Consider the following 25,305-nt stretch of genomic DNA (forward strand, 5'->3'; position numbering starts at 1 on the left):
TTTCGTAACGTGCGATGCATTTTAGATCAAACGGTCGTCAAGGCGTCAAGGCTTGTTAAAAAGCTTATCCAGAAGTTTTGTTATTTCCACACCATACCAAAATTTTGTGGTAACGAGTGACAATATTTCTCTCACTTCTCTCTCCTAAAATGCTTCTACTATCTCCGATCAACGCCTCTCGACCACCGACGTTTCACCGGGGAACACTGATCCGACAACCCATTAAGACTTCATGTAGGATCATAGCAAAGGCCAAGGACAACACCGAGTCTGGCGGGTTTCTTGAGAATGCGGCTATAGCCGGTGGTTTAGTATCTACGCCGGTGATTGGATGGTCACTCTACACTCTGAAGACAACTGGTTGCGGTTTACCTCCAGGACCGGCCGGTTCAATCGGTGCGTTGGAAGGTGTGAGCTACTTGGTGGTGTTGGGCATCGTGGGCTGGTCTCTGTACACCAAGACCAAAACCGGGTCGGGTCTGCCGAATGGGCCGTTTGGTTTGCTTGGTGCGGTCGAGGGCTTGTCTTACCTGTCGCTTCTAGCCATTCTTGTGGTGTTCGGTTTACAGTTCTTGGATAACGGGTCTGTTCCTGGTCCACTTCCAAGTGACCAGTGTTTTGGCTAACCAATCACTCTATCATCATTCTTCACTTGTAATGTCGTATACCAAACCTGTGTCAATTAATAATAACTTTCCTATCAATCACATAACCTTTTCTAGAAAAATCGCAGAAATTAGATGATATTCAATTTCTTATAGATGAAGCAATATGAACTATCTCGTTTTTTACTAGCGATTAATTTTTTACCGAGCTGGGAGCAAAGCTCAAACCAAACCGAACCGAGATCTGGTTTAATCTAAACATCTAATTCTAGTTAATGCTTATTGGGTTGGCGGCAAATGGTCGAGCAGATCCAAAGTTGCCAAGATGGGCTTCTATATTGGCCCATTTAGATGGCAAAGTAAATTTAAAAGCGCGGGAAAATGATAAAAGCTTTTCTCTCTCTTTAGCCCCCCCACTCTCTTTCCTGCATCCACGAAGCTCCATCTGCGAAACCCTTTTCAAACCCTAATTTATTCTCAGAACGCAATCGACTTCGAAGCTTCTCCAGTGGCAAGAAAGCTCCAAATCAGGAGTCTCTGTGTCTCGTAATTTACTAATCGCCCCTCCTCAGGCAAAAAAATGAGCGGAGATAATCGAAGATGGGATCGAAAGGACTCGCGGAGATCGAATACTCAGAAAGTCGTGAAAACGGCGGAAGATGAGCTCGAATCTAAACTCGGATTTGGGCTTTTCTCCGAAGGGGAAACGCGCCTCGGGTGGCTACTCACATTCGCATCAGTAAGTCTCCGTCGCACTCTGTTACGAACTCAATTTGGTTATCGAGCGTAGGGGTTCGAACTCGATTCTTAATAAAAAAGTATGGCCTTTGATCTATTTAGTACTAAGTTATTCACTGATTGGTTGTTCTACTACGTTTTGCAGTCATCTTGGGAAGATCCCGATACTGGGAAGACTTATAGCTGTGTGGATCTTTACTTTGTTACCCAGGTGAGAGCTGTTTTTAGTCATTATTACTCTGTTAGCTTCGTATAAGCTGATGAATCTTCTTTTATCTTATTTTTTTTCTTTATTTCGATTGAGTTGTGAGGATTTGTTTTTATTTTTCAGGACGGGTTTTATTTCAAGACAAAGTACAAGTTCCGCCCTTACTTCTATGCAGCTACGAAAGTATGTTGATTTTCTCTTTGTGCATCATCTGAAATGCTCCTTGAAGTAATCACGTAGTTTTGTTCTGGATGTTAATAAAACTGCATTTGCGAAATTACAGGAGAAAATGGAACTGGAAGTTGAAGCGTACTTGAGACGGCGATATGAAAGACAAGTTGCTGATATTGAGATTGTTGAAAAAGAGGATCTTGATCTTGTAAGTCCGTAAATCCTTACTTGTTAATGTGATTTAGTTAGTCTACCTAATGATTCGTATTTCTCTTTCGAGACGCATATTTAAGCAAAATGTTGCTGCAATCTTTAGTTTTTATCCTCTTCTTGAAACTTGAAAACTGAGTAACTATCGTAATAAGTTTAAATGTGATCCTGCATTCATATTCGGAAATCTCTAGGTGTTTGCGAGTATGTAACGTTGGGCTGGAACTGTTAATGTTAGTTTTCTTAATTGTTTAATGATCAGTTACGATAGTATGCAAGATAGGAAGGGTTTCATGACTTCTATAGTCTTCCTTCCGCTTAGTGTGTCTTTCTAACTTTTGTTTATGGCCTACCAATTCGAGTTTATTTTTTCTTATGCTCATGAGCAGAAAAATCATCTCTCTGGCCTGCGAAAGAAATACCTAAAAGTATCATTTGATACTGTGCAACAATTGATGGAAGTCAAAAGGGATCTGTCGCATGTTGTCGAACGAAACCAGGCAAAATTTGACGCACTTGAAGCATACGAATCCATTTTGGCTGGAAAACGGTAAGACGATGGATTTTTGTTGTTTTAAACTGCCTATGTTTCCGAGGTTTCAAATTGTTCCTCTTGATCTCTCTTGTTTTTTAGTTATTCTCAAGTTTCAGATACCGGTGCTCACTTTTCTTTTTATTCTTGGAATGCAGAGAACAACGTCTTCAAGATTGCTTAGACTCTTTAGTGGAACTTCGCGAGTACGATGTTCCTTATCATGTTCGATTTGCAGTTGATAAAGGTAACATATTTAGTCAAAATTAAATTTCTGTTAGTCCTAAAGATTGTCAAAACATGACGTTTTCTTGGTGTCTAGACGTGCGGAGTGGGCAATGGTACAATGTCAGTATTTCCAGCACTGATGTCACACTAGAGAAGAGGACAGATATTCTCCAGCGCGCAGAAGTCCGTGTTTGTGCATTCGATATAGAGACAACAAAGCTTGAGTTGAAATTTCCGGATGCTGAATATGATCAAATTATGATGATATCTTACATGGTCGATGGGCAAGGTTTTCTAATTGTTAACAGAGAGGTAATACTATGTACATTTTTCTGTATTGAATATGATTTAATAGATGATAATATCATACATGATGTATGAGCATGATTTCCAAATCATTAAAAGAGATGATAACCCTGCTTTATCATCTTTTAGATTATGTCAAAGCAATCAGTTGAGGAAAAGCTCATAAATGCAGTGTTTCTTTAAAGATTAAGTCTATCCTGGGGATATCATAAATGATCCATATAAACTTATACTGCTTTGCCTGACTGATTTTGTATGATGTGGCATAAAGATTGTTTGTGGTCTACTGTAGCCTTTTTCTGTATGTTTATAAAACATGATTTCTGATTTGTTATAAAAATTTCATTGCATGTCATTGTCAACTCTGGTTGATATCTCAGCTCTATTTCCGTATAAAAATTTGAACTACTTCAATCTTCTTTGATTACACGTAATATTTTTCATTTTAAACCAGTGTGTTGGCGAAGACATAGAAGATCTGGAGTATACACCCAAACCAGAGTTTGAAGGATATTTCAAAGTTACTAACGTTAGCAACGAGGTAAATTAGGTCTGGATTTGAGTAATATATCAGAAACATTGATGTACAAGAATCAAGCTTCTTTCTTGGTTTTGTATTGTAGGTTGAACTCCTTCGAAAATGGTTTTCCCATATGCAAGAGGTTAAACCCGGTATTTATGTTACATATAACGGTGATTTTTTCGACTGGCCATTTATAGAACGCAGAGCGTCCCATCATGAGATCAAAATGAATGAGGTAAGCAACACGTTTCCTTCATTGTGGTATCGTTAAAATTTCATGTCTGCGTGACTTTAAGGAAGTATATGATATACTTATAGAAATTCTGTTTGAAAAAGTTAGTGACAGTTTTGCTGACATGCTATTGTGACCTTGCGAGTGTTCTTTTGCTTAATGATAGAACAGTATCACTGCTTAAGATCTTCCTACATCCTCGCCTGCATGCCTATTTTCTACATATTGTTTGTCATCTCCCGTGAATATAATATTCATCTTGAGTGACATGTTTTTGCGTTTAAACACTGAAGTCTTCTGAACCTTGGTTCTGTTCTGAACTCTATTTCAAAAACATGCATCACTCTTTTTTCTCTCTTTTTATTCTCTGCATCTTACTATTTAGTTTCTATCTTATTCTTAACTTTGACTGGTATATTTTGTTTTCTTTCCCCATGGTTTCAGGAGTTGGGATTCCGTTGTGATCATAATCAAGGTGAATGTCGAGCTAAATTCGTTTGCCATTTAGATTGTTTTGCTTGGGTGAAACGGGATAGCTATCTTCCTCAGGGAAGCCATGGTCTGAAGGTTCATTTGACTTCTTTCTCTTTGCTATTGTTTATCCTTTTCTTATATGTCCCTTTTAGAGGAATTCATATTATGTTTTGAGTAATGCTCGTCTCTTAATTAAATGCCAGGCCGTTACAAAGGCGAAACTGGGCTATGATCCACTGGAAGTGAACCCAGAAGACATGGTTCAGTTTGCCATGGAAAAACCACAGGTACTGCTGATAAATTAATCAGGGTTCTTAAGAACTGGAGTAGTAGTTTGATTGCTTTGGAATAGGGTAGAGTATGACGATATTTGTTCTAGTAATTAGTGTCTCTTTAAGGGATGAAGAAATGTTCTCATGCTCCTGTTAAACACTATCTCTTATCAGTACGCAAAATTTAGGAGCGAACATGGATGTTGTGACTGATAACTTCCAGCAATTGTGGATTTTTAGTCTATGCAGTGCTTGCGTGGAATTGGGTGCTTATATCTTATTTGTGTTCCATGTTGCAGACAATGGCCTCCTATTCTGTCTCTGATGCTGTTGCAACTTATTACCTATACATGACATATGTTCACCCGTTCATTTTTTCTCTCGCGACTATCATCCCTATGGTCCCTGATGAGGTCTTACGTAAAGGAAGTGGAACCCTTTGTGAAATGCTTCTGATGGTTGAGGTGACTTCCATTTACTACAAGGTCTTTAGCAATCTTTGATGTATGACACATTCTATTAATTGGACGTCTTCCATTCTTTGTACAGGCGTATAAGGCAAATGTTGTATGTCCCAATAAAAACCAAGCTGACCCTGAGAAGTTCTACCAAAGTCACCTTCTTGAAAGTGAGACATATATTGGTGGCCATGTAGAGTGCCTCGAAAGTGGTGTTTTCCGATCTGACATTCCAACCAGTTTTAAGCTAGACACATCGGCATACCAGGCTAGTAATCTGCTTTACTTTCCTCAATATGATTTTTCTTGTTGTTTTCTGAACAATACTTCTTGTGATATGGTTCTGTTCAAATGTCACTTATTTATGCACCTATCTGATATTGGACCATTTAATTGCCAGCAACTGATCGATAACCTTGACCGGGATCTGGAGTATGCTATCACTGTAGAAGGGAAAATGAGAATGGATTCAGTTTCCAATTATGATGAAGTGAAGGAAAAAATCAAGGAAAAGGTAATAGATTCCTCTTCTGAATTATAGATAGTGATTTGACGCCTATTCCCTATTCCCTTGTTTCTTGTCAGCGTGTGTTTTCTCTTGTCTCTTTGAATGGCTGACGCTGCATACACATTTCATTCTGGGAGAGTTTTCCTTTGCATTCTCATACATGCTAAGCTCATATCGACGATCCTTCTCTCGTGTAAAGTAACCCCAATAGTTCTTCTGGAAAGAACAAAGTTAACCTGAGGAGATAGTCCATCAAATACCCTCCATTTACAGTAGTTGTCACCAACTACGCACATACATGCGTGGGTTTCGGAAAGCAGAACATAAAACCTGATAATTTAATACATTATTTCCCTGTACTACCTGATTTGGGATGTCCTCTTAATTCTGTTATGATTTGGCGGTTTTATTTCCCTGCAGCTGGAAAAGTTACGAGATTGCCCTATACGTGAAGAGGGACCTCTTATTTATCACCTTGATGTTGCAGCGATGTATCCAAATATCATCTTAACAAATAGGCTTCAGGTACATCAAATAACCTTTTGCATGTTTCTAACTGATTTCTTGATTTTATGATGTAACATGCAATTGTAAATCAATATCTACCAAATTAACACAACCGTCACTGTCAAGATTATGAATCCCGTGGGAATATTATGCTAAGTGGAAATTTCCTCTTCATTGCCAGCCACCATCAATAGTTACGAATGAAATTTGCACCGCATGTGATTTCAACCGCCCGGGAAAAACGTGTCTTCGAAAACTTGAATGGGTTTGGCGTGGGGTGACATTCATGGCCAAGAAAAGTGATTATTACCATCTGAAGAAGCAGATTGAGTCCGAATTTGTTGATGCTGGTACAAATATTCAGTCTTCAAAATCTTTCCTTGATCTACCAAAGGTGGAGCAACAATCTAAACTAAAAGAAAGACTGAAAAAATATTGTCAAAAGGTATTCTCTCTCTTTCTCTTGATAATATTTTCTCCACAATGTCAATATATAAAGGCAAGTCGTTTTGTGCTATGATAGGCATATCGACGAGTACTTGACAAGCCAAGCACTGAAGTTCGTGAGGCTGGGATATGCATGAGAGAAAATCCGTTTTATGTAGACACTGTTCGAAGGTGTGTGACTTTTGTTTTCCCAATCCTGTTCTTGATTGAAACTCTGTTAGGACTTAGCTTGTCTTTTTGAGCAGCAATCTTTTTGGTGAATAGACAATGATGTAAATTCTGCCAAGTCCTAAATACTTTTCCTTGTTGCTTTTTGTTTATGGTGTTTGTATGTAATTAAAGCTTTCGAGATAGGAGGTATGAATACAAAACACTTAACAAGGTCTGGAAGGGAAAGTTGTCAGAGGCCAAGGCAAGTGGCAATTCAATCAAGATCCAGGAAGCACAGGTATATTTTCTTACATAGTTGATCATATATATCATCTCCGGAACTTCCTTTAGATGGTTATTAGCTTTAAAATTTTGCGACAGGACATGGTAGTGGTTTACGATTCCTTGCAGCTAGCTCATAAGTGTATTCTTAATTCCTTCTATGGATATGTCATGCGAAAGTGAGTTCTCTGATCTCTTGCAAAGAGCTTGCACTTTGGCTATACCCTTATTGTCTGTTCCATTTTGGTTGACCCAAATCTCTACTTGAAACCAATTCCAGGGGTGCAAGATGGTACTCTATGGAAATGGCTGGTGTAGTTACCTATACTGGAGCCAAAATCATCCAGAATGCCTGTTTGCTTATTGAGCGTATTGGGAGACCACTTGAGTTGGATACAGATGGTATATGGTGTGCTCTACCTGGATCTTTTCCTGAGAACTTTACTTTTAAGACGATGTAAGATTTTGCAATCTCCATATCAGGAACTTGTTCTATTTTTTTTTTTACTTTATAGCAGTATTTTGGTGGTTTACGATATTCCAGAGAGTTATATATCAGTGATTTTTGTCTACTGCAGAGACATGAAGAAATTCACGATCTCTTATCCGTGTGTAATGCTTAATGTTGATGTGGCTAAAAATAATACAAATGATCAATATCAGGTATACCGGAGCTGCCCTTACTGAAAAGTAGCTTTTGTGTTCAGTCTTCAGTAGATGAACCTTTTTGGTTCTGGAAGCATTTTGCCTTGTGTTCAGTTTCTATTTTTCCTTTTGTTATTGGTTGGAAACAGACTCTTGTAGATCCTGTACGCAAGACGTACGAGTCGCATAGTGAATGCTCCATTGAATTCGAAGTGGATGGACCGTACAAGGTATGCGTATACGTTATGACTTTTAGTCGAGTGCTGCTATTTGGTTTATTCACAAACAAGTAATATGTGATTCTCTCCATTCAGGCAATGATTATTCCTGCATCGAAAGAAGAAGGAGTCTTACTTAAGAAGCGGTATGCTGTTTTCAATCATGACGGAACCTTAGCAGAACTCAAGGGATTTGAGATCAAGCGTAGAGGGGAGCTGAAACTCATTAAAGTTTTCCAGGTATCATTTCACTTTCTTGTGCTGTAATGATTCATCAAATTGTTGCTTTATCTATATTTAGGCTCAATGCGCTTTTCGCTTGATCCAAAACTATTTCTAACAGCAGTTTGAAGGTGTAATACTGATATCTGTGGTTAAGTAATTCTCTGTTTGGGAAAATTCCAATGGTTCTAAATTGTTTGGTCAGGTGAACATTTAGTAATTATGCGAGAGTTTATTTTCTTCCTTCTTTTTTTTCATAAAAGAAAGAAGTGATTAGTAAAATTTCTGCTTTTTCATAAATTTTTGTTCCGTATATTTTGTTTGAAAATTTCCATCCTATTTATTGGATTCTTATTTTTACTTGAGCTTGTTACATACATATATTTGCCCTATGTAGTAAGACGTTCATTATTTGGTAGACAAAGTATCTCAATAAAATAAACAGGTTTTTTACTTGAATGGTGTATGTGTAATGTCTCGAAAATTTTAGGTCAGCATATTTCTTGAACTTTTTAAAAAATTTACACCTCATGGAGCTGTCAGACACTGAAGTGAATATTATTTTCTTTTTCTTTTATTTCTCTACAGGCCGAGCTTTTTGACAAATTTCTCCATGGATCAACACTTGAAGAGTGTTATTCGGCTGTTGCAGCCGTTGCAAATCGGTGGCTTGACCTACTCGATGTATGTCATATATCTCGATTATCTCTTTTCTGAGCAGGAATAATTTCATATGGGTGCTGTTAAATTCTCTTATTTGCTACTGGGTATTTTTTTGCTCATAGATTTCCCGACATATTTTCTTCAGAATCAAGGAAAAGATATTGCCGATAGTGAACTACTAGATTATATATCAGAATCAAGCACCATGAGCAAATCCTTAGCAGATTATGGTGAACAAAAGTCATGTGCAGTGACCACAGCAAAACGCCTGGCTGATTTTCTTGGTGATACAATGGTCAAAGATAAAGGACTGCGTTGCCAATACATTGTTGCTTGTGAACCAAAGGTACATTTCTGTCAAACTTGGAATGTTTTCAAATGCAAATCTCTATATTAGGAATGTAATTACATCTCAAAAGTATTTACTGATCATTATTCATTGAGCATAGTGCTTCATCCACTGTTCATAGTATTTTCAACCCTTATAACTTAACAACTTTTGATGATCAGGGGTCACCTGTAAGTGAACGTGCTGTCCCTGTTGCCATATTTACCTTATCTAAAACGGAACCTGGTAAATATTCTGTTATTTAGTGAGATTATGTTGTTGTGTTCTTAACCTTCAAATGTGATGTAAATTTTCAAATTTTACAGAAAGAATGAAGTTTTATCTGGGAAAATGGTGCAAGCAGCGCCTTAGTTCAGACCATAAAGTTGATATTCGTTTAATTATTGACTGGTCGTATTACAAGCAGCGTCTTAGTTCAGCTATCCAAAAAGTTATCACCATTCCCGCTGCAATGCAGAAGGTTCGTTATTCTCACTTTTTTTTTTGGGTGTTCTTTTGATATATATCTAACGGCTTATATGACCTATACAGGTGGCAAATCCCGTTCCTAGGGTGCTTCATCCTGATTGGCTTCATAAAAAGGTCCGTGAAAAAGAAGATAAATTTCGCCAGAGAAAACTAGCTGATATGTTCAGCTCAGCAAACAAAAATCATTCGGTGGCTCAAGATGATATGAACGATATTGAGGATTTTTGCAAAGAAAACAAGCCTGGCGTAAAGGGACCAAAGCCAATTGCACGTTCTTATGAAGTTAATAAAGAACAGTTTGGGCGTGAGCAGCAAGAGAGCAAGGATCCAAAGTGCGATGACGATATCTCATTTGAGAACATTGACAAGAACGTGGATTACCAAGGTTGGCTTGAAGTGAAAAAAAGAAAATGGAAAGGAATTGTGGAGAAGAAGAAGAAAAGAAGGTTAGTTCTCATGATTGTATATATTCTCCTGGAGTTCATCTTACAACGAGCAGGTTTTGATTTGGATCAAAATGTAGTTCAATAGAACATCCACTGCTTTTACAACAAGGAACGTGGATTAACTCGTTGACGGTGTGTCCCTTCTTTTTGTAGGTTGGGTGATCAACGATCTTTAAAGCAGATTGAATCTCATGAGATAAAGAAAAAAGTCACACAGGTTAGAAGAGGTGTAGGTTCATTCTTTAGGAGGCCTGAAGAAGCTTTGACTAGCTCACATTGGCAGGTACGCATGTCGACCTCAATGTATTTTATATATTTGCTAATCATTTGCCTTAACGCTCTCTTTCCGACTTTTTCAGATAATACAGCTGGTCCCAAGTCCACAGATCGGACAATTTTTCGCTTGGGTGGTTGTGGAAGGATTGATGCTTAAAATCCCATTGACAATCCCAAGAGTGTTTTACATTAATTCCAAAGCTCCTATAGATGGAAAATTTCCCGGAAAGTGTGTCAACAAGATTCTTCCTCATGGAAAGCCTTGTTATAATATGATTGAGGCATGTCTTTCAACCACTATGCATCCTTCCCCTCGAATTCCTTCTAGGTAGTTATAATTTTGTTTGTTTTTTTACAGGTAGAGATTCAGGAAGAACAATTTAGAAAAGAAAGCAAGAAGCTTGCAGCTCTTCTTGCAGACCCTGAAATTGAGGTGAGATATTTTATAAAGTAATACAGTGCATCAGAAGCCAACCTTTTATCGAATACCCCATCTACATGGCTTAAATGTTAGGAAAACTTTTCTTTGTTTGGTTAACCATTAATACTGGTGAATAGACAACTTGTACATGGTGTCTGGGAATCTGAAATTTTCTACTGTAAATTTTGGCTGCATAAAGTATCCTGTGTAAGGAAAATTCTGGTATGGAGTTTACAAGCGATGGGTAGCTAGCTATATTAACGTGTGTGCTGGACATGCTGTTTAATTTGTTATTTGAATGAACTGTGAATGGGGCCCAGTGACTTATCAGCACGGTGGGAATTGAACTTTTGTTCTGGTGCTTACTGACACTGAGCCAGATAATCACCAGACCAACTTGTTGGTGATCATGCATGTCACTTTGATTTTGCACAAGTAGAGTACCATGTTTGTGCTTGCTAACCTCATTTGACTTTGGCAGGGCATATATGAAACAAAGGTGCCGCTGGAGTTTAGTGCTATATGTCAGATAGGATGTGTATGCAAAATTGATAACACAGCCAAGCACCGTAACACCCAAGATGGATGGAAAGTTGGTGAACTTCATATGAAAACTACAACTGAATGCCGCTACCTGGAGCGATCAATTCCACTTCTTTACTTGTATAACAGGTAGAAATCTAAGTAACATGACGACCCCTTTTCTGATGGAAGAAGGTTTCTACTACATGCAATTTAAGTTGAAAGAAGGTTTCTTATGTTTTGCTTGTTTGCAGCACCTCAACACTACGTGCTATATATGTTCTATATTGTCATGCATCGAAGCTTATGTCTGCCGTGGTAGTTAATCCTTATGGCGACAAGGAATTATTACCATCTGCCCTAGAGAGACAGTTTAGAGATGGTTGCCAAGAATTGTCACTCGAGTCATTGTCTTGGGATGGTATCGTTTTCCAGGTTAGCTTTAAAGCCGTTACGTACAGCCCCTGCAATAACAATCCTGCACTTTTCAAGCTTTTCTGAATGCTTATTATCAGGTGGACTATGTTGACCATGCTGAAGCTGCCGAAAAGATTATACAAAAAGCGATAAGTGAATACAGGTAACTCATTTTCCTGATTACAACAGTGCAACCTGTTTATGTTTATGTGACTTGATGAACCCATAGATTTTCTAATGCTGATCAGTTGGGCATGCTTTTCCTAATTATTTTGTTCCCGCGTGATTAGTTCTTTAGCTTACTTCTTAATTTGATAAACTGTATAAGTTAACTGCTGAGCACAATTTTCTTTTGATTGTATGGTGTGAAAAATGACGCATTTTGGACTTCTCTTGCAAGGCAACCAACTTCAGGTCACTCCACTCTGGTTTGACTTTTCCCATTGTTTCCTTTTCTTGCAGAGAAGAAAATTCTGGACCAACTGTTGTAGTCACTGAATGCCCTGACTTTAACTCCATCAAGGATGGTATAAAAGCCCTGGATGATTTCCCATGTGTGAGGATTCCCTTCAACGGCGATGACAATAGTTATCAGGTTCCTTGACTGATCGACCTTTCTCTTTTTTTTTTCCGTCACGATAGACGTTCATTTGATCAACTAATGATAAATATGTTTGCGTGGATGTGGTTGTGATGCACAGCCTGTCTCCTGGCAACGTCCGGCAGCAAAATTAGCAATGTTCCGTTGTGCTGCAGCATTTCAGTGGTTGGATCGAAGGATTTCCCAGTCAAGATATGCCCATGTAGGTTATGTTTGTAAAGTGGATCTGTAGTTCTTCATAATATTGCTTTATTGCAGCTATTTACATTTTCCATGCAACTGATTAGGTGCCTTTGGGGAATTTTGGACTAGATTGGTTAACATTCACAGTAGATATCTTCCTGTCCAGGGCACTCCGTGACCAGCAGCAGGTTCTTTCTTTGACTTTCCGTCTAGCTTCTAAGTGTTATAATAGTTCAACTACTGCATTAGTTGCCTCCCAGCCTTTTATTTTCCTTTTTTGCTCTTGCTCTGTGCGTACAGCTTCGAAACTATATACCTGAAACCTTGGCAAAATGCTATTTTCTCCAAATCACTGATTATGACTCTGAAATGCCTTATTATGTATTTAAGAGAGAAGCAGATTTTCCATATCATTGATTTTGTATTTGTATAACAGGTCCTTTGGGTGTCAGATAATGGTATTCCAGACCTTGGTGGTCTGAACAATGAAGAGACATTCTTTGCTGATGAGGTATGTCAAATGATTTTTCCTTTTTGCCTTTTAGTATGCGTGGGCTTTGTCATGAACTTCGCCCGCTTCCATGTTTTTTTAGACTATCAAGGTGATAACTGGGATGCTTCTTTTGTCACAGGTGCAACAGACAAGTTTGGCATATCCTGGAGCGTATAGAAAAATTTCTGTGGAGTTAAAGGTCACAATTTTTTTTTTGCTTTAATCGTTGTGAATTTTGGATTTTTTTTCTAATTAACATGCATCGTGCAGATCCATCACTTGGCTGTTAATGCCCTTCTGAAAAGCAACCTGGTGAGCGAGATGGAAGGAGGTGACTTTTTGGGATTTGAACAGGATGTGAATCCTAGAGGAAGTAGTTCGAACGTTAACGCCAGTTTTGATGAGACCACTGGATGTGCTCAAGCATTCCGAGTCCTGAAACAATTGATTAATAGTTGCTTGACTGATGTGTGTAAATCACGCAATATATATGCTGATTCCATTTTGCAACGTTTGTCTTGGTGGCTCTGTAGGTATGATTATGTCGTATCCTGTACATATTGACTTTATTCTCAACTCATTAAATACCAATCGGTAATTTCATTTTGTAGCCCTTGCTCGAAGCTTCATGATCCAGCTCTTCATCTCATGCTTCACAAGGTAAGTGACAGTTAATGATTTGTGCTTTTTATAAGGTATAAATTTGTTGGTGCGATTAAATGCAGCAAAGTATATTAATTCCTCCTTGCATCTATTTTTTTTTTTTTTTTGGACAAAAAATTCCTCCTTGCATCTCTGTCTGATTCTTCTTTCAGTCAACTCTTTTGTCGACTCTGTTGCTTACAAATTATAAATGGTTGCTGCAGTATACTTGTCGTAGGCTATATTTGATCTTGATATTTGACATTTGACATTCACATTTTGGTTGCATATAAATTTCTAAATCCATTTGACATCTTGTGGTTTTCATCAATATTGTAGGTCATGCAAAAGGTGTTTGCGCTGCTTTTGACTGATTTGCGGAGATTAGGTGCAACAATAATATTTGCAGACTTCTCAAAGATCGTTATCGACACAGGGAAATTTGATCTATCTGCTGCTAAGGCTTATTGTGACAGCTTGCTCACAGCTGTAGGGAATAGGTTGGTTTCTTCGTTGCCCAATATATACGTCTATAATTTAAAACTCTTGTGGACTCTACACATTTTCCTGTCACTGATTCTAAATGCTTTGTCACTGACAGCGATATCTTTGAGTGGATCTTGCTCGAGCCGGTTCACTACTGGCACTCATTACTCTTCATGGACCAGGTTGGATCTCTTATACTTCCCTCTTGTATCTACAATATCTGATTGCCAAACAGGGCAAATTTTGTTTAGAACTGTAAATTGCGAAGCCGTGAACAAAAAATTGAGCCTCAAACATAAGAAATGAAAAACTAAAAATCCATGGAACCTGCAATGCATGCAGGGTTCCAGTAGACCAAAAGTGGGTCGAGGAACTAAAACTGATAAATGAAAATACTTTCACCTGGATGGTTGAGAAATTATAAAGTTGCAAGGAACTCTACTAAAATTCCATCTTTCTTCATTAGTTCTTGATCTCGTCTTTGCTTGATATATTTCCATCTTTTCTTCAATATTTTGTAGTATAACTACGCTGGCATCCAAGCTACCGACGATGAAATTTCACCTGACGAAGTGACTATTGAACCAAAGTGGAGTGTCGCTCGACTTTTCCCTGAGTATATTCAGGTTTACATGCAGATCCCTTACTCAAACCAATGGTCATTTAGCAGAACTAAAAATTTGTGTCCGCGCATGGACCATGTTTTCATGGACACTCATGCATTTCATCTGTCTTGGCAGAGGGATTTCGTCATAATTGTTGCCAAGTTTATATTTGACCCATGGAAATTCTCATTAGAGAAGAAAAGAGGCAGTTCAGAAAGTTTAGAGGCACAGATGATAGAATATCTTAAGGAACAGGTAAGTCTTAAAGCCTATTCGGTTGATATATTTTTCATCCATTAAAAAATTCTCATTTTTTTTTTCTTTAATGCAGATACCATCCAGCTTCTTTAATATGCTTGTTGCAAAAATCAATGATATCGTGTCACACATGAAGGAGATAGACGTTTCAGATGCATCTCGGGATTCTAGTCAAGCTCCCAAAAGAGATTACACGTTAGAGCTCATACAAACTATCTGTGCTGTTATGGGTCTTGACCAAAATGTCGAGCAAGATGTTCGGGTAAATACTCCACTCCTTCCTTTTCCTCTTTACCTGATACTGATTCGGTTCGATAACCATATTGTGTGATTCAGACCTACCCTTCTGAAATCTTGTTCTTGAAACTATGTTTTGCAGTGAAACTAAGTATCTTTTCATATAGGTGCTGACTATCGTCTTCACATGTTTGTTCTCTAGGCATACAATTTTCTGACATAGTTTTTTTTTATAGGTAATGAAAAGGAATCTATTGAAGTACATTAACGTAAAAGAATTTGCCGCTGAAGCCGAATTTCTTGATCCTGGGCCTTCCTTTATCTTGCCTAATGTGGCTTGCAGGTATTACTTGACTAAACAGATATGCTCAGTTTTCGTGATTCAGATATGCATTGTGGTGCCTTCTACATCTAGTTAATAGATAAATAGCTTTACGAAATCGAGTTTTCTTTTTATCACTAGTTTAAGTATAAAACGAAAAATCCCTGACAATTTCCTGGCACACCCTTGTGAGTCATTATAGCAAAAATGTTGTCTGTTTGCAACACGCAGGATGCGTTTAGTCACACTAAAAGAAACGAAACTTGCCTTAGACTCTCCCCAAATCCCAGAAAAAAGATTAGTAGTACCTTTAGCTCACTTTGACATACTTGACTTTCTTGCAAGAGTAAGTAAGAAGTAAAGGAGCTGATACGTATTTACTGAGTTGTGTTGAACTGTTTTTTTCTTGTTGCAGCAACTGTGATGCCTACAGAGACCTAGATATTGGCAGAGACCCAGCTCTATTAACAGAGAAAGAATGGTGCTGCGTAGATTCACAATGTGGGAAGATATATGACAGAGAGCAGATGGAAAATAGTCTTCTCCAGATGGTGAGACAGAGAGAAAGAATGTACCACATGCAGGATCTAGTTTGCACTAGGTGCAATCAGGTGAAAGCGGCTCATTTGACAGAGCAGTGTGAGTGTTCTGGATCCTTTAGATGCAAGGAGAGCGGGTCTGAGTTCCTCAAGAGGATGGAGATTTTCTTGGATATAGCAAAGCGCCAGAAGTTTAAACTGTTAGAAGAATGCACATCTTGGATCTTAGATCCCACCGGAAGCTGGCAAACCAATACCGGAAGACATCATTCGTAGGTTATAGATTTTTGCATAGATTTATTTAACATTCAAAATGATGATGTGGGCTAAAAGTATTGTTTAATTTCATTTGTCAGAAACAGACTTAGACTTATTACAGTCGTAACTAGCGATCTTGGCTCATTAGTCTTCTTAAAAACAAGTATATGACAATTTAATTTGATGAGTACTTTTTTTTTCCCAAATTGAGATTTTATCTACCATTGGAAGGGGTGAAACATACAAACCAACACTTTCAAAAATTTAATTTGATGAGTATTTAGATTGGTAGATTATGAATATATATATACCAAGAGCGAATTTCATATCTGAAATAATTTCTACAGTTAAAATAAAGAAAATTCAATGATGTGGATGAAACAAGAGTCGATTTGTTCTTATTAGTACACACATAATAATCAGGAGCTTGAGGTTCCCCCTGACACTAGAGAGATGCTGAACCATCATATGATCAATGATCAACCTTCCTCTCCAAATTCCTTTGTGAATCTCTCATGGACCTCAAGATCAGACTTGCTCACTGTTGGTCGCTGTCTTGCTAATACCTTCTCAAAATCTGTTCTTGAGATGGGCGGTGGAATAATCTGTTTCAGGTCCAACAAAAAAAAAACATAAGCTTTTTGCATATTCTCCATTAGAATTTTCTATTTTCTTCAATGATAAACTGCATACCTTTTCCGCGAGCCCTTTTTCTGCTAAATCTTGCATCGTAATCTGAATGGCACCAGATTGTTTAGGGCCACATGGCATCCACGTCCCATCAGCTGACTTGAAAAAGAACATGGCATCTTGGGTTTTCCTCACAGGTTCAAACAAAACATCCTTCACCTGCCATAGATTAGAAACCATTCAGAATAAAAGACATGTTTGTTCACATGGATAGTAATAATAACTCAGGACAAACCACATACACAAACAGCAACATCTGAACCAGAAAATCCCTCTGTCTTGCGAGCTAAATATTCAAAATCAGACTCATTCAAATTATGAGGAGTATCTCCCAGGTGCACCTGTATCATACACGGACATCATTAGGTAAAAAAGGATTTTGACACCCTAAATAATTTTACTTTGATGAATGTTTACTTTGAACATGTGCTGCCGAGCCTTCACATCCGGTAGAGGGATATAGATACGCTTATCAAAACGTCTCCGAATAGCCTACAATCAACACGGTATTTAGATTTCAGTGTTGTTCTGAAGCTGACAATAAATTCGAAGAAACAGTCCACTCTAAAGTGTTTCACCTGATCAAGAGCATAAGGTGTGTTTGTTGCTGCCAGTACAAGGACTTTCTCATCATTGTGTCCAACACCCTGAGAGACAAGTAGAGAGGAAAGTCAGTTTATGCTAATAATTCATTTTCAGCAGGTATATTTCTATAAATCTTTTCACCTGCATCTGAACAAGAAGCTCTGTTTTGATACGTCTTGAAGCCTCACTCTCATTACCTTCCCCACGTTGACCACACAAAGAATCTATCTCATCAACGAATATAATTGACGGAGCACTCTCCCGGGCCATCTCGAAAAGGTTTGATACCAGCTTTTCACTTTCACCCATCCACTTCGAGACCAAATCCGATGAAGACACACTGATAGTTTGGAGGCAAAAAGAACACAACATCATGTTTTCAATAATAAAACAGAATACTCATCAAAGCTAAAACTTTTCCGACTGTAAGGCAAGGTACATAGAAAGAAACTAAAGCACGTTAAACCCCAAAGATCTACATGACTGCCCCAATATAGAGTTCCTCATTAAAAATCCATTTAAACTACATAACTATAAACTGCGCCAAGTGCATCATATATATCTTACGACAACAGGGGATATCATTCAAACATAATGAAGAAAAACAAACTTGGAGAGACATATTTTACCTGAAAAACGTAGAATCTGCTTCAGTAGCAACAGCCTTAGCCAAGTACGACTTCCCAGTCCCAGGAGGCCCATACAGCAGAAAAGCTCTCCACGGCCTCCTCTTCCCTAATCACAACAATCAAGTTTTTGATCAATAACAGATCAACGAATCCAATAAAGTAAGACCCTTTATACCTGTGAAGAACTGCGGAAACTTAACAGGCAAGATCACAGCTTCCTGCAACGCCTGCTTAGCACTCTCAAGCCCCGCAACATCAGACCACTTCACATTAGGCTTCTCCCTCACGATCGCAGAGTCCAACCCAGCTCGGAGCTTCGACTGCTCCTTATCCTCCCCATCTCCATCCTTCCCTTTACTCTTCGCCTTCGTGGCCACAGCAGCATCCCCGTTAGATCCAGGACCCGACCCGCCTTCGTCCAAAACAGCTCGGATCTCCTCAGCGCGGCGGAGATACTCGGTGAACTTTTGCGTGATCGCTTCTCTGATCTTAGGGTTCTTCTCGTACTTGAGATGGGTTTTGAAGTACTCGAGCGCGTTCATGTACAAAGGGAAGGCCTTGTTGTAGTTCCCGGCGTTGTCTTCTTGAACCGCTTGCTTCACGTACTCGATCGCTTGCTCCTTGAAATTGCTATACATGGCTCTTTTTTTTTTTAGGGTTTTGCAGAGAAAATAATCGATAATTGAAATTTTGCTGAATTGAAATTGAGATGATTTGAGGAAGCCCTAGAAGCGTGGACGATTCATGATCAGAAAATTTTCCTGGAAAAGTATTATTAAAGGAAGGGAGATGATTAGAGGAAAGATGAGGATTGAGGAACAAGGCGACTTTGACGTCGGAGAAAACAGCCGAGTGTTTGTGTGTATAAAACGAAAACGTCAATGTGTAGGATGTTTCCAACTGTTTTAATGAATGACAAGAGCAGTACCCGCCGTTTTTATAAGCAAGCATAGGCCAAAAGCCCACAAACAAAAAGGCATCAAATCAATCCCGGCCCTTTCCTTATTTGTTTTTTTTTTTTTTTTTTTTTTTTTTTGACAGCAAACATTTACAGACTCATGTAGACTCTGTAAACCAAGGTGGTAAATCTGCATCCATGTGCACGACGAAAGACGATTGTTGCCGAGCACTACGTGCCAAGCTATCCGCCCTTTTGTTCTCCGTCCTAGGAACATGAACGATTTCTGAGCTGACAAAACTTTGTCGCAGAAGCTTGATATCTTCCAGGTAGCTTTCAAATGCTGGCCATTCCTCTGGTTCCGAAACCATCTTCACCAGTTGAGAACAATCCGTTGCAAACGTAACCTGAAACTGCCTTAAATTTCGCATACATTCCATTGCCCAAATTAATGCCTCCATCTCCGAATGAAGAGGTGAGAGGGATGCCCTTACATTTCGTGCCCCCAATAAGCTATCAAACCCTGGTACATAAACTATTTTATATACGATAATTCTACCAGCAATTCTACATTTGCATTTTCTAGATTTTGAACATCAGATTTTCTAGTGTAGAAGCATTAATGAATTCTTAATCAAATCACTGGATTAAAGAGGCTTCCATATTTCTTATTTGTTTTATAGAAAATTTTATAACAAGTTGAGAAAATTATTATATCCAGCCGATTGTTTTATGACTATTTTAAAATTGTTTTGAGTTATTTTATAAAAAAAATTATCTGATGATTTTTATTTTTACCAAATCAAGATATTCGATATAGTTTTCTATGAATATTATATATATATCATTATTAAGATATATATATATATATCATTATTAATATATATATATATATATATCAATTCTTATAAGGCAATTTTTTCAAATAATTATTTTTAATTGTTTTTGTCACAAAAATAATTTCTAAAAAATGATCAAAACAATATTTTTATTTTGAAATTTTAATTTTAATTTTTAATTTTTAAAAATTTAAAAGTCTATCCACAAAACTTAGTTTTTTAATTGTAAACCCATATGTAGATTAGTTAATTTTAGGTTTATCCTTTAATAAAATTTATTTTAATCATTTTTTCATTTATAGCTATTTTTGTGAAAATAAACTAAAAAGACTAGGTAGGAAATTTCTCATTCTTATATTTTAATGTTATTACAGATGCTTCTTAATAAAAATTAGTTGGAAAAAAATATAAATATCATTGTTAAAAAATGGGCAAATCTCCAAAATAGCACCTTTCTAAGTTTATTTCACAAAAATAGCATTCAAAAACTAAAATGACCAAAATAGCATTTTAAAATGACCAAAATAGCATTTTATCTTTTGAAAAATTTAATTTTTTTTATTTTTCAAAATTTGAAATCTTATCCCCAAAACCTCACTTCTCAACTCTAAACCCTAAAACCTAAACTCTAAACCCTAAACCCTAAATTCTAAACCCTAAACCCCACTCCTTGAGTGCTGTTTTTGTAACTTTTGGCATTGAGTGCTAGTTTGGGAAAAAAAAACTTGATTTAGTGTTATTTTGGTCTTTTTCTCTTAAAATATTGTTTTATCAAAAATTAAATTCTAAATTCATGTTTAAAAATAGCAACGAATCATTAACCAAAATATATGTCTCCTATCCACTAAAAGAAGTTTATTAATGAAAGAAAAGAATTAAACAAGCTACACACACACTCTTTATCTCTCTACTTTAGCTGCAAAGCGTAAAGGGGGAACACAACAACATGGAGGGTGCTGCGTCATCTACCAGAAAAAGAAAAGATTTATTTAATGTTTAGTTTGAATCGTCGACGAATCTACTAACCTCCTTCTCCAGATCTCCATTTTAGTAACAATGTCGTCTCCCTCTCGTTGACTTCACCTCCAGAGATATTCTTCACAATGGAGTCGTCGTCGTCGAGCTCACTAGTCACCGTTACAGATTCGATTTAACATCCAGAGATCCAGATGAAACGATCCGTCCGACCTCTCTTCAGCGCCCTCCTCTTCTGCTTCCTCGCCGCGACGCTCATCTGCAGAGTCGCGATTCGCCGCAGAAGCTTCTCCTTCAGCTCGGCGATAGCCGAGCTCGGCAGCACCTCCGGATTCGTGACGACGGCGGAGGAGGAGGTCGCGTTCAACGAGACGCTGCTCGAGTTCGCCGCCGTCGATCCCGGCGAGCCGAAGTTCAACCAGGAGGTCGATCTGATCTCCGATTACGACAACACGCGGAGAAGCCACCGCCGCTACTTCAGCTCCATGGCGACGCCGATCGGAGGAAGAAGGAGGAGGAGCAGAAGCTACGCTCCCTCCAAGTTTCCGGTAACGAATCTTCCCTCCTCCCTTCAGGTCTCTCGTTACTGGTCAGAGTTCAAGAGAAACCTTAGGATCTGGACTCGTACCAAAAAGGCTTACGAGCCTCGCATCATTCTAGATTTGATTAGACTTATCAAGAACCCGATCGAATCTCACCGAAACGGCGTCGTTTCGCTTTCGAGATACTCGTCTTGTGCCGTTGTTGGTAACAGCGGGACGTTACTAAACAGCCAATACGGTGACGTCATCGATAAACACGAGATAGTGATTCGTCTCAACAACGCTAAAACGCAGCGTTTCGAGAACAAGGTGGGATCGAAAACGAGCGTATCGTTCATAAACAGTAACATTCTCCACCAATGCGCGAGGAGAGAGCGTTGCAACTGCCATCCTTATGGAGATTCAGTACCTATAGTAATGTACATTTGCCAACCGATTCATTTATTGGACTACACCGTTTGCAAACCCTCTCACAAAGCTCCTCTGGTCATCACTGACCCGAGATTCGACGTACTCTGCGCTAGGATCGTGAAGTATTACTCCGTGAAGAAGTTCTTGGAAGAGAAGAGAGACGAAGGGTTTGGGGATTGGAGTAAAGGTCACGAAGGGTCGTTGTTTCATTACTCGTCTGGTATGCAGGCGGTGATGCTCGCGGTGGGGGTTTGTGAGAGAGTTAGCGTTTTCGGGTTTGGGAAGTCGAATTTGACTAAGCATCATTACCATACGAATCAGAAAGCTGAGCTGAAGCTTCATGACTATGAAGCGGAGTACAGATTGTATCACGACCTGGAGAATAATCCCAGGGCGATTCCGTTCTTGCCGAAAGCGTTCAAGATCCCTTCGGTAAAAGTTTACCATTGAAGTATAGTGTATACCATCATCAAAAGAAGTTTTGTCAGAAAGTTTGTTCTTCAAGCAAAGTAGCTTGTGTTGTGCTCTGTTAAGTCCCAAAGATTTTACTTTAGATCGGGGAGATGCGAGCAAAGGGTAAGATTGTTTTATACAATTTCGATTTGTCATATCACACATATTGATGAAAATGTATGGTAAATTTAGACGATATTCTTACATGATGTCAATCTAAAGCCGAAGGCAAAGTTGAGATCGTTCCGATGATGTGTTCTCTTATTCTATAAAACTTTTTTTTGTAACTTTGCGAACAAATAAGATTGAAAGCATGTCACATATGTAATGAAAAGAGAGATTACAATATTTAGAAAGTCTCAAAGGAGGATTATCGTACAATAATAGAGTGAAGCACACCAATTTTCTCATCTAATACAAATACATGAATGAGAGAAACAGAAAATTCACGTGCTTCACAAGATAACCACCCTTAATAAAAAAAGAGGAAACCTAGTTAAGACTGGAAACAAAGTACAAGCTTACTACAAAGATAAACAGGGGTTTTACACAAGCAACCAAATGCTCCCCGACAAATACATCCCTCGGAGAAAGAGAAGTTTTTGTTAGAGAGCATTATTTAAATTAACCTCTTCTTAAGGTTATTTTTAGTCGCAAAACACCCTAACATGCATGATAATAGAACTAAAACACACCAAATACTTAAAACGCTCAAGACCTCAAATTTTACAAGTGTTAGATAGACAGTGTGGGGTTCTATGTAGACTCACCATAAATATATCCCAATAAGAAGATCTAAATTTTAAAATGTTGCTTCGTTTTCTTTGCTAAGATGTTAGATTTGATGTAATTGAGTCTAAGTCTAACAAAGAATTTCTCCCTTTGCAAGATAGAAATTCTTTGTTAGACTCGATATATTTTGTGGTTAGAAGCAACATTTGAAAATTCAGATCTTACCTATATGGACCGATGGTTCCCACAGCCCCCACGAGTCTACCTAACGTGGCTCTGATCACTCTGTGGTGACACATTCCGTGTCCTCCTCAAACCCACCAAACGAAAGAGAAGGGTGAGGAGAGTGTCCATTACCAAAGGACTTGATGTGGTCTTTAAGAGACCTCTTGTGCTTAAAGTCTGATCCACATGTACAATACCAAAGCTTCCCACAATTTTTCTCATGAGTCCTCCAGTCACCTTTAACGGCCAACGCTTTGCCGCATTTTCCGCAAGAGAAAGGCTTGGAGCCATGCTTACGTTTGTAATGTGTCTGAAGCGTACGGAAGTCCTTCAAGGGCTTGGCACGTGGATGGTTGATGTTGTTCTTGCATCCTTCCGCGCAGCAGTAACATGGTAGACGCAGGATAGCTGCGGGTTGGGTTGTGCCTTTCAGTGAGTCTGCTCCTTTTCTGAACTCTGATCCATGTCCCCACATATGCATCTGTGTTGGGTATATTAATTCATTAGAACGTAATATATATCATTGCATTGATGTGGATAACTTATTTTTAGAGTTATGTTTATATATATATATATATATGTGAGATGATTGAGTTTATGAATATTCATGTCCATTATGTTATAAATGGGACTCCAATGTTTGTTCAAGTTAAAAGTACACTTTCTAATATATATAATAAACCATTGATGTAGAAAACAAATGTGTTTCCTGCTTAAAAGTAGGGATTGGTGTAATGTTTGTAAAATTAAAGTTGAGAGGAAAATAAGTTTATATTGAATGGTAAAGTAAAGAATCCTAAGTAAAATACATATAGAATGAATGATACTTAATTAGAAGCCTTTTACTCATATTATCATTAGGTGAAGTAATCGATTGCATAGATTCAGTAAAAGTAGTGTGATCATTGTTTTTTTTCTTCCTTTTTTGTTTCTTTCTGAATTATACTTTACCAAATCGGCAAATCCCACTCTGATTATTTTTGCTTTTTGGCTTTTCAACCAAAAAGGCACCGCAAAATGAAAAAAAGTCAAAAGATTTATGAAGATTTCTCAACTAATCCAGAAGTTATATACCCAAACTATCTTCTTTTAGGTGATTGGGGGTTGTATATCTACTACTACGATGATTTACCAACCGAGATTAATTACCGTAAAATTAAGTCATTAAAGTTCATAATCTTTAATTTACAACTAAATTAAAGTCCTTTCGTACTCTGTATGTAATGATGCTAGTTTCAGTACTCCTATATCTGTTTTCTTTTGTTCAAAACAAAAATCATGTATCTGTATTTGTGAAGGGGGAAAGTTGTTTAAAATTAAAAAGGTACAGTACATTAAGAAATATTTCTTTTCAGAAGATATAACCGTAAATGTAATACCCTATGAAATATTTCAATGGACAAAAATGCAAAGGTAAAGTTGACATAGTGACAATGTTTCTTACTTTGTTAATATGACACAAAGTGATAATGTTTTGACATAAGATGCAAGATTTGGTGAATTAGTGGATGTGTACCAAAGCAACTAGGATAAAGATAATAAGAGAGAAGACGTACCTGCATGTTATTGTACCTATTGAAGGTTTTGCTGCAAATAGTGCAAGCAAATTGCATTGGACCGACATGAATCTGAGCGGGACTTGGTATCCAAAATCTCTTCCCACAGACTTCCATATCCAAATCATTCATCTCCTCATCAATGATCATCTTCCTTCTCTTCTTTATCATCACCACTCCATCATCTATTATCTCTCTCTTGATGGGGCTCTTCTGGTGATGATCGGATGTTGTATCAGAATCATCCTCCACAGAGCTACCACGTCGATAGTTTGGCAATCCGATCTGGAGAGTAACCACATCATCATCATCCTTCTCTTCTTTGATATCATCCAAAGCCTGACTTTCATTTTCCATGAGCTTGTTTAGAAGAGGCAAGCATCGAATAGACGTGTTGAGTGGTTCTTGTGGTTGGTATGAGAATAGAGATCTTTCCAACATACTCTGGTGGTTTGATCTTGATATAACATCTTTGGTCTTGATACGAAATAACAAAGAAGAAGAAGACGGCGATGGAGCTTTAAGCCATTCAATGAAGCTTGGAGATTCAAAACCTAAACCCATCTCATGAAGATTCCTCAAACTCATCTCTCTCTCTCCCCCTCTCTTTTTTTTCTCTCTCTCTCTCTCCCTCCCAAGAAGATGTGT

The 25,305-nt window shown here is 38.0% G+C and overlaps 5 protein-coding genes across 5 annotated transcripts; 3 read left to right on the top strand and 2 right to left on the bottom strand.

Annotated features, from left to right (window-relative positions):
• The first annotated feature begins 53 nt into the window (after positions 1-53).
• Positions 54-707, top strand: LOC106414882. The gene has a single exon (XM_013855463.3). It carries the CDS (start codon positions 150-152, stop codon positions 624-626), a length of 477 nt encoding a protein of 158 aa, XP_013710917.2. The 5' UTR covers positions 54-149; the 3' UTR covers positions 627-707.
• A 291-nt stretch (positions 708-998) lies between these two features.
• On the top strand, positions 999-16,328 carry LOC106346351 (DNA polymerase epsilon catalytic subunit A). The gene is made up of 48 exons (XM_048782056.1): positions 999-1,344; positions 1,489-1,554; positions 1,675-1,734; positions 1,835-1,930; positions 2,322-2,482; positions 2,623-2,711; positions 2,787-3,004; positions 3,453-3,539; positions 3,622-3,756; positions 4,198-4,320; positions 4,431-4,514; positions 4,799-4,963; positions 5,049-5,225; positions 5,358-5,471; positions 5,886-5,990; positions 6,154-6,417; positions 6,496-6,590; positions 6,762-6,867; positions 6,951-7,030; positions 7,132-7,308; positions 7,430-7,514; positions 7,646-7,726; positions 7,811-7,954; positions 8,525-8,620; positions 8,745-8,945; positions 9,110-9,173; positions 9,254-9,408; positions 9,480-9,862; positions 10,016-10,145; positions 10,222-10,419; positions 10,497-10,571; positions 11,041-11,231; positions 11,336-11,516; positions 11,597-11,661; positions 11,961-12,093; positions 12,200-12,301; positions 12,387-12,470; positions 12,719-12,793; positions 12,915-12,974; positions 13,046-13,308; positions 13,387-13,435; positions 13,757-13,917; positions 14,019-14,085; positions 14,425-14,529; positions 14,644-14,763; positions 14,840-15,028; positions 15,240-15,346; positions 15,741-16,328. The coding sequence occupies exons 1-48, from the start codon at positions 1,186-1,188 to the stop codon at positions 16,138-16,140; spliced, it is 6,525 nt and encodes a 2,174-aa protein (XP_048638013.1). The 5' UTR covers positions 999-1,185; the 3' UTR covers positions 16,141-16,328.
• Positions 16,329-16,385: 57 nt separating this feature from the next.
• LOC106346350 (protein SUPPRESSOR OF K(+) TRANSPORT GROWTH DEFECT 1) lies at positions 16,386-18,928 on the bottom strand. Its single transcript, XM_013785648.3, has 8 exons — positions 18,202-18,928; positions 18,027-18,132; positions 17,539-17,737; positions 17,391-17,459; positions 17,230-17,304; positions 17,055-17,153; positions 16,816-16,971; positions 16,386-16,727 (listed from the first exon to the last, which is right to left on the bottom strand). The coding sequence occupies exons 1-8, from the start codon at positions 18,662-18,664 to the stop codon at positions 16,602-16,604; spliced, it is 1,293 nt and encodes a 430-aa protein (XP_013641102.2). The 5' UTR covers positions 18,665-18,928; the 3' UTR covers positions 16,386-16,601.
• Positions 18,929-20,564: 1,636 nt separating this feature from the next.
• Positions 20,565-22,431, top strand: LOC106346348 (beta-1,6-galactosyltransferase GALT29A-like). Its single transcript, XM_013785646.3, has one exon. It carries the CDS (start codon positions 20,933-20,935, stop codon positions 22,139-22,141), a length of 1,209 nt encoding a protein of 402 aa, XP_013641100.2. The 5' UTR covers positions 20,565-20,932; the 3' UTR covers positions 22,142-22,431.
• A 38-nt stretch (positions 22,432-22,469) lies between these two features.
• On the bottom strand, positions 22,470-25,305 carry LOC106346349 (zinc finger protein WIP3-like). Its single transcript, XM_013785647.3, has 2 exons — positions 24,658-25,305; positions 22,470-23,582 (listed from the first exon to the last, which is right to left on the bottom strand). The coding sequence occupies exons 1-2, from the start codon at positions 25,243-25,245 to the stop codon at positions 23,157-23,159; spliced, it is 1,014 nt and encodes a 337-aa protein (XP_013641101.2). The 5' UTR covers positions 25,246-25,305; the 3' UTR covers positions 22,470-23,156.

The sequence above is a fragment of the Brassica napus genome, chromosome A6, assembly GCF_020379485.1.
Source record: "Brassica napus cultivar Da-Ae chromosome A6, Da-Ae, whole genome shotgun sequence".
NCBI lineage: Eukaryota > Viridiplantae > Streptophyta > Magnoliopsida > Brassicales > Brassicaceae > Brassica > Brassica napus.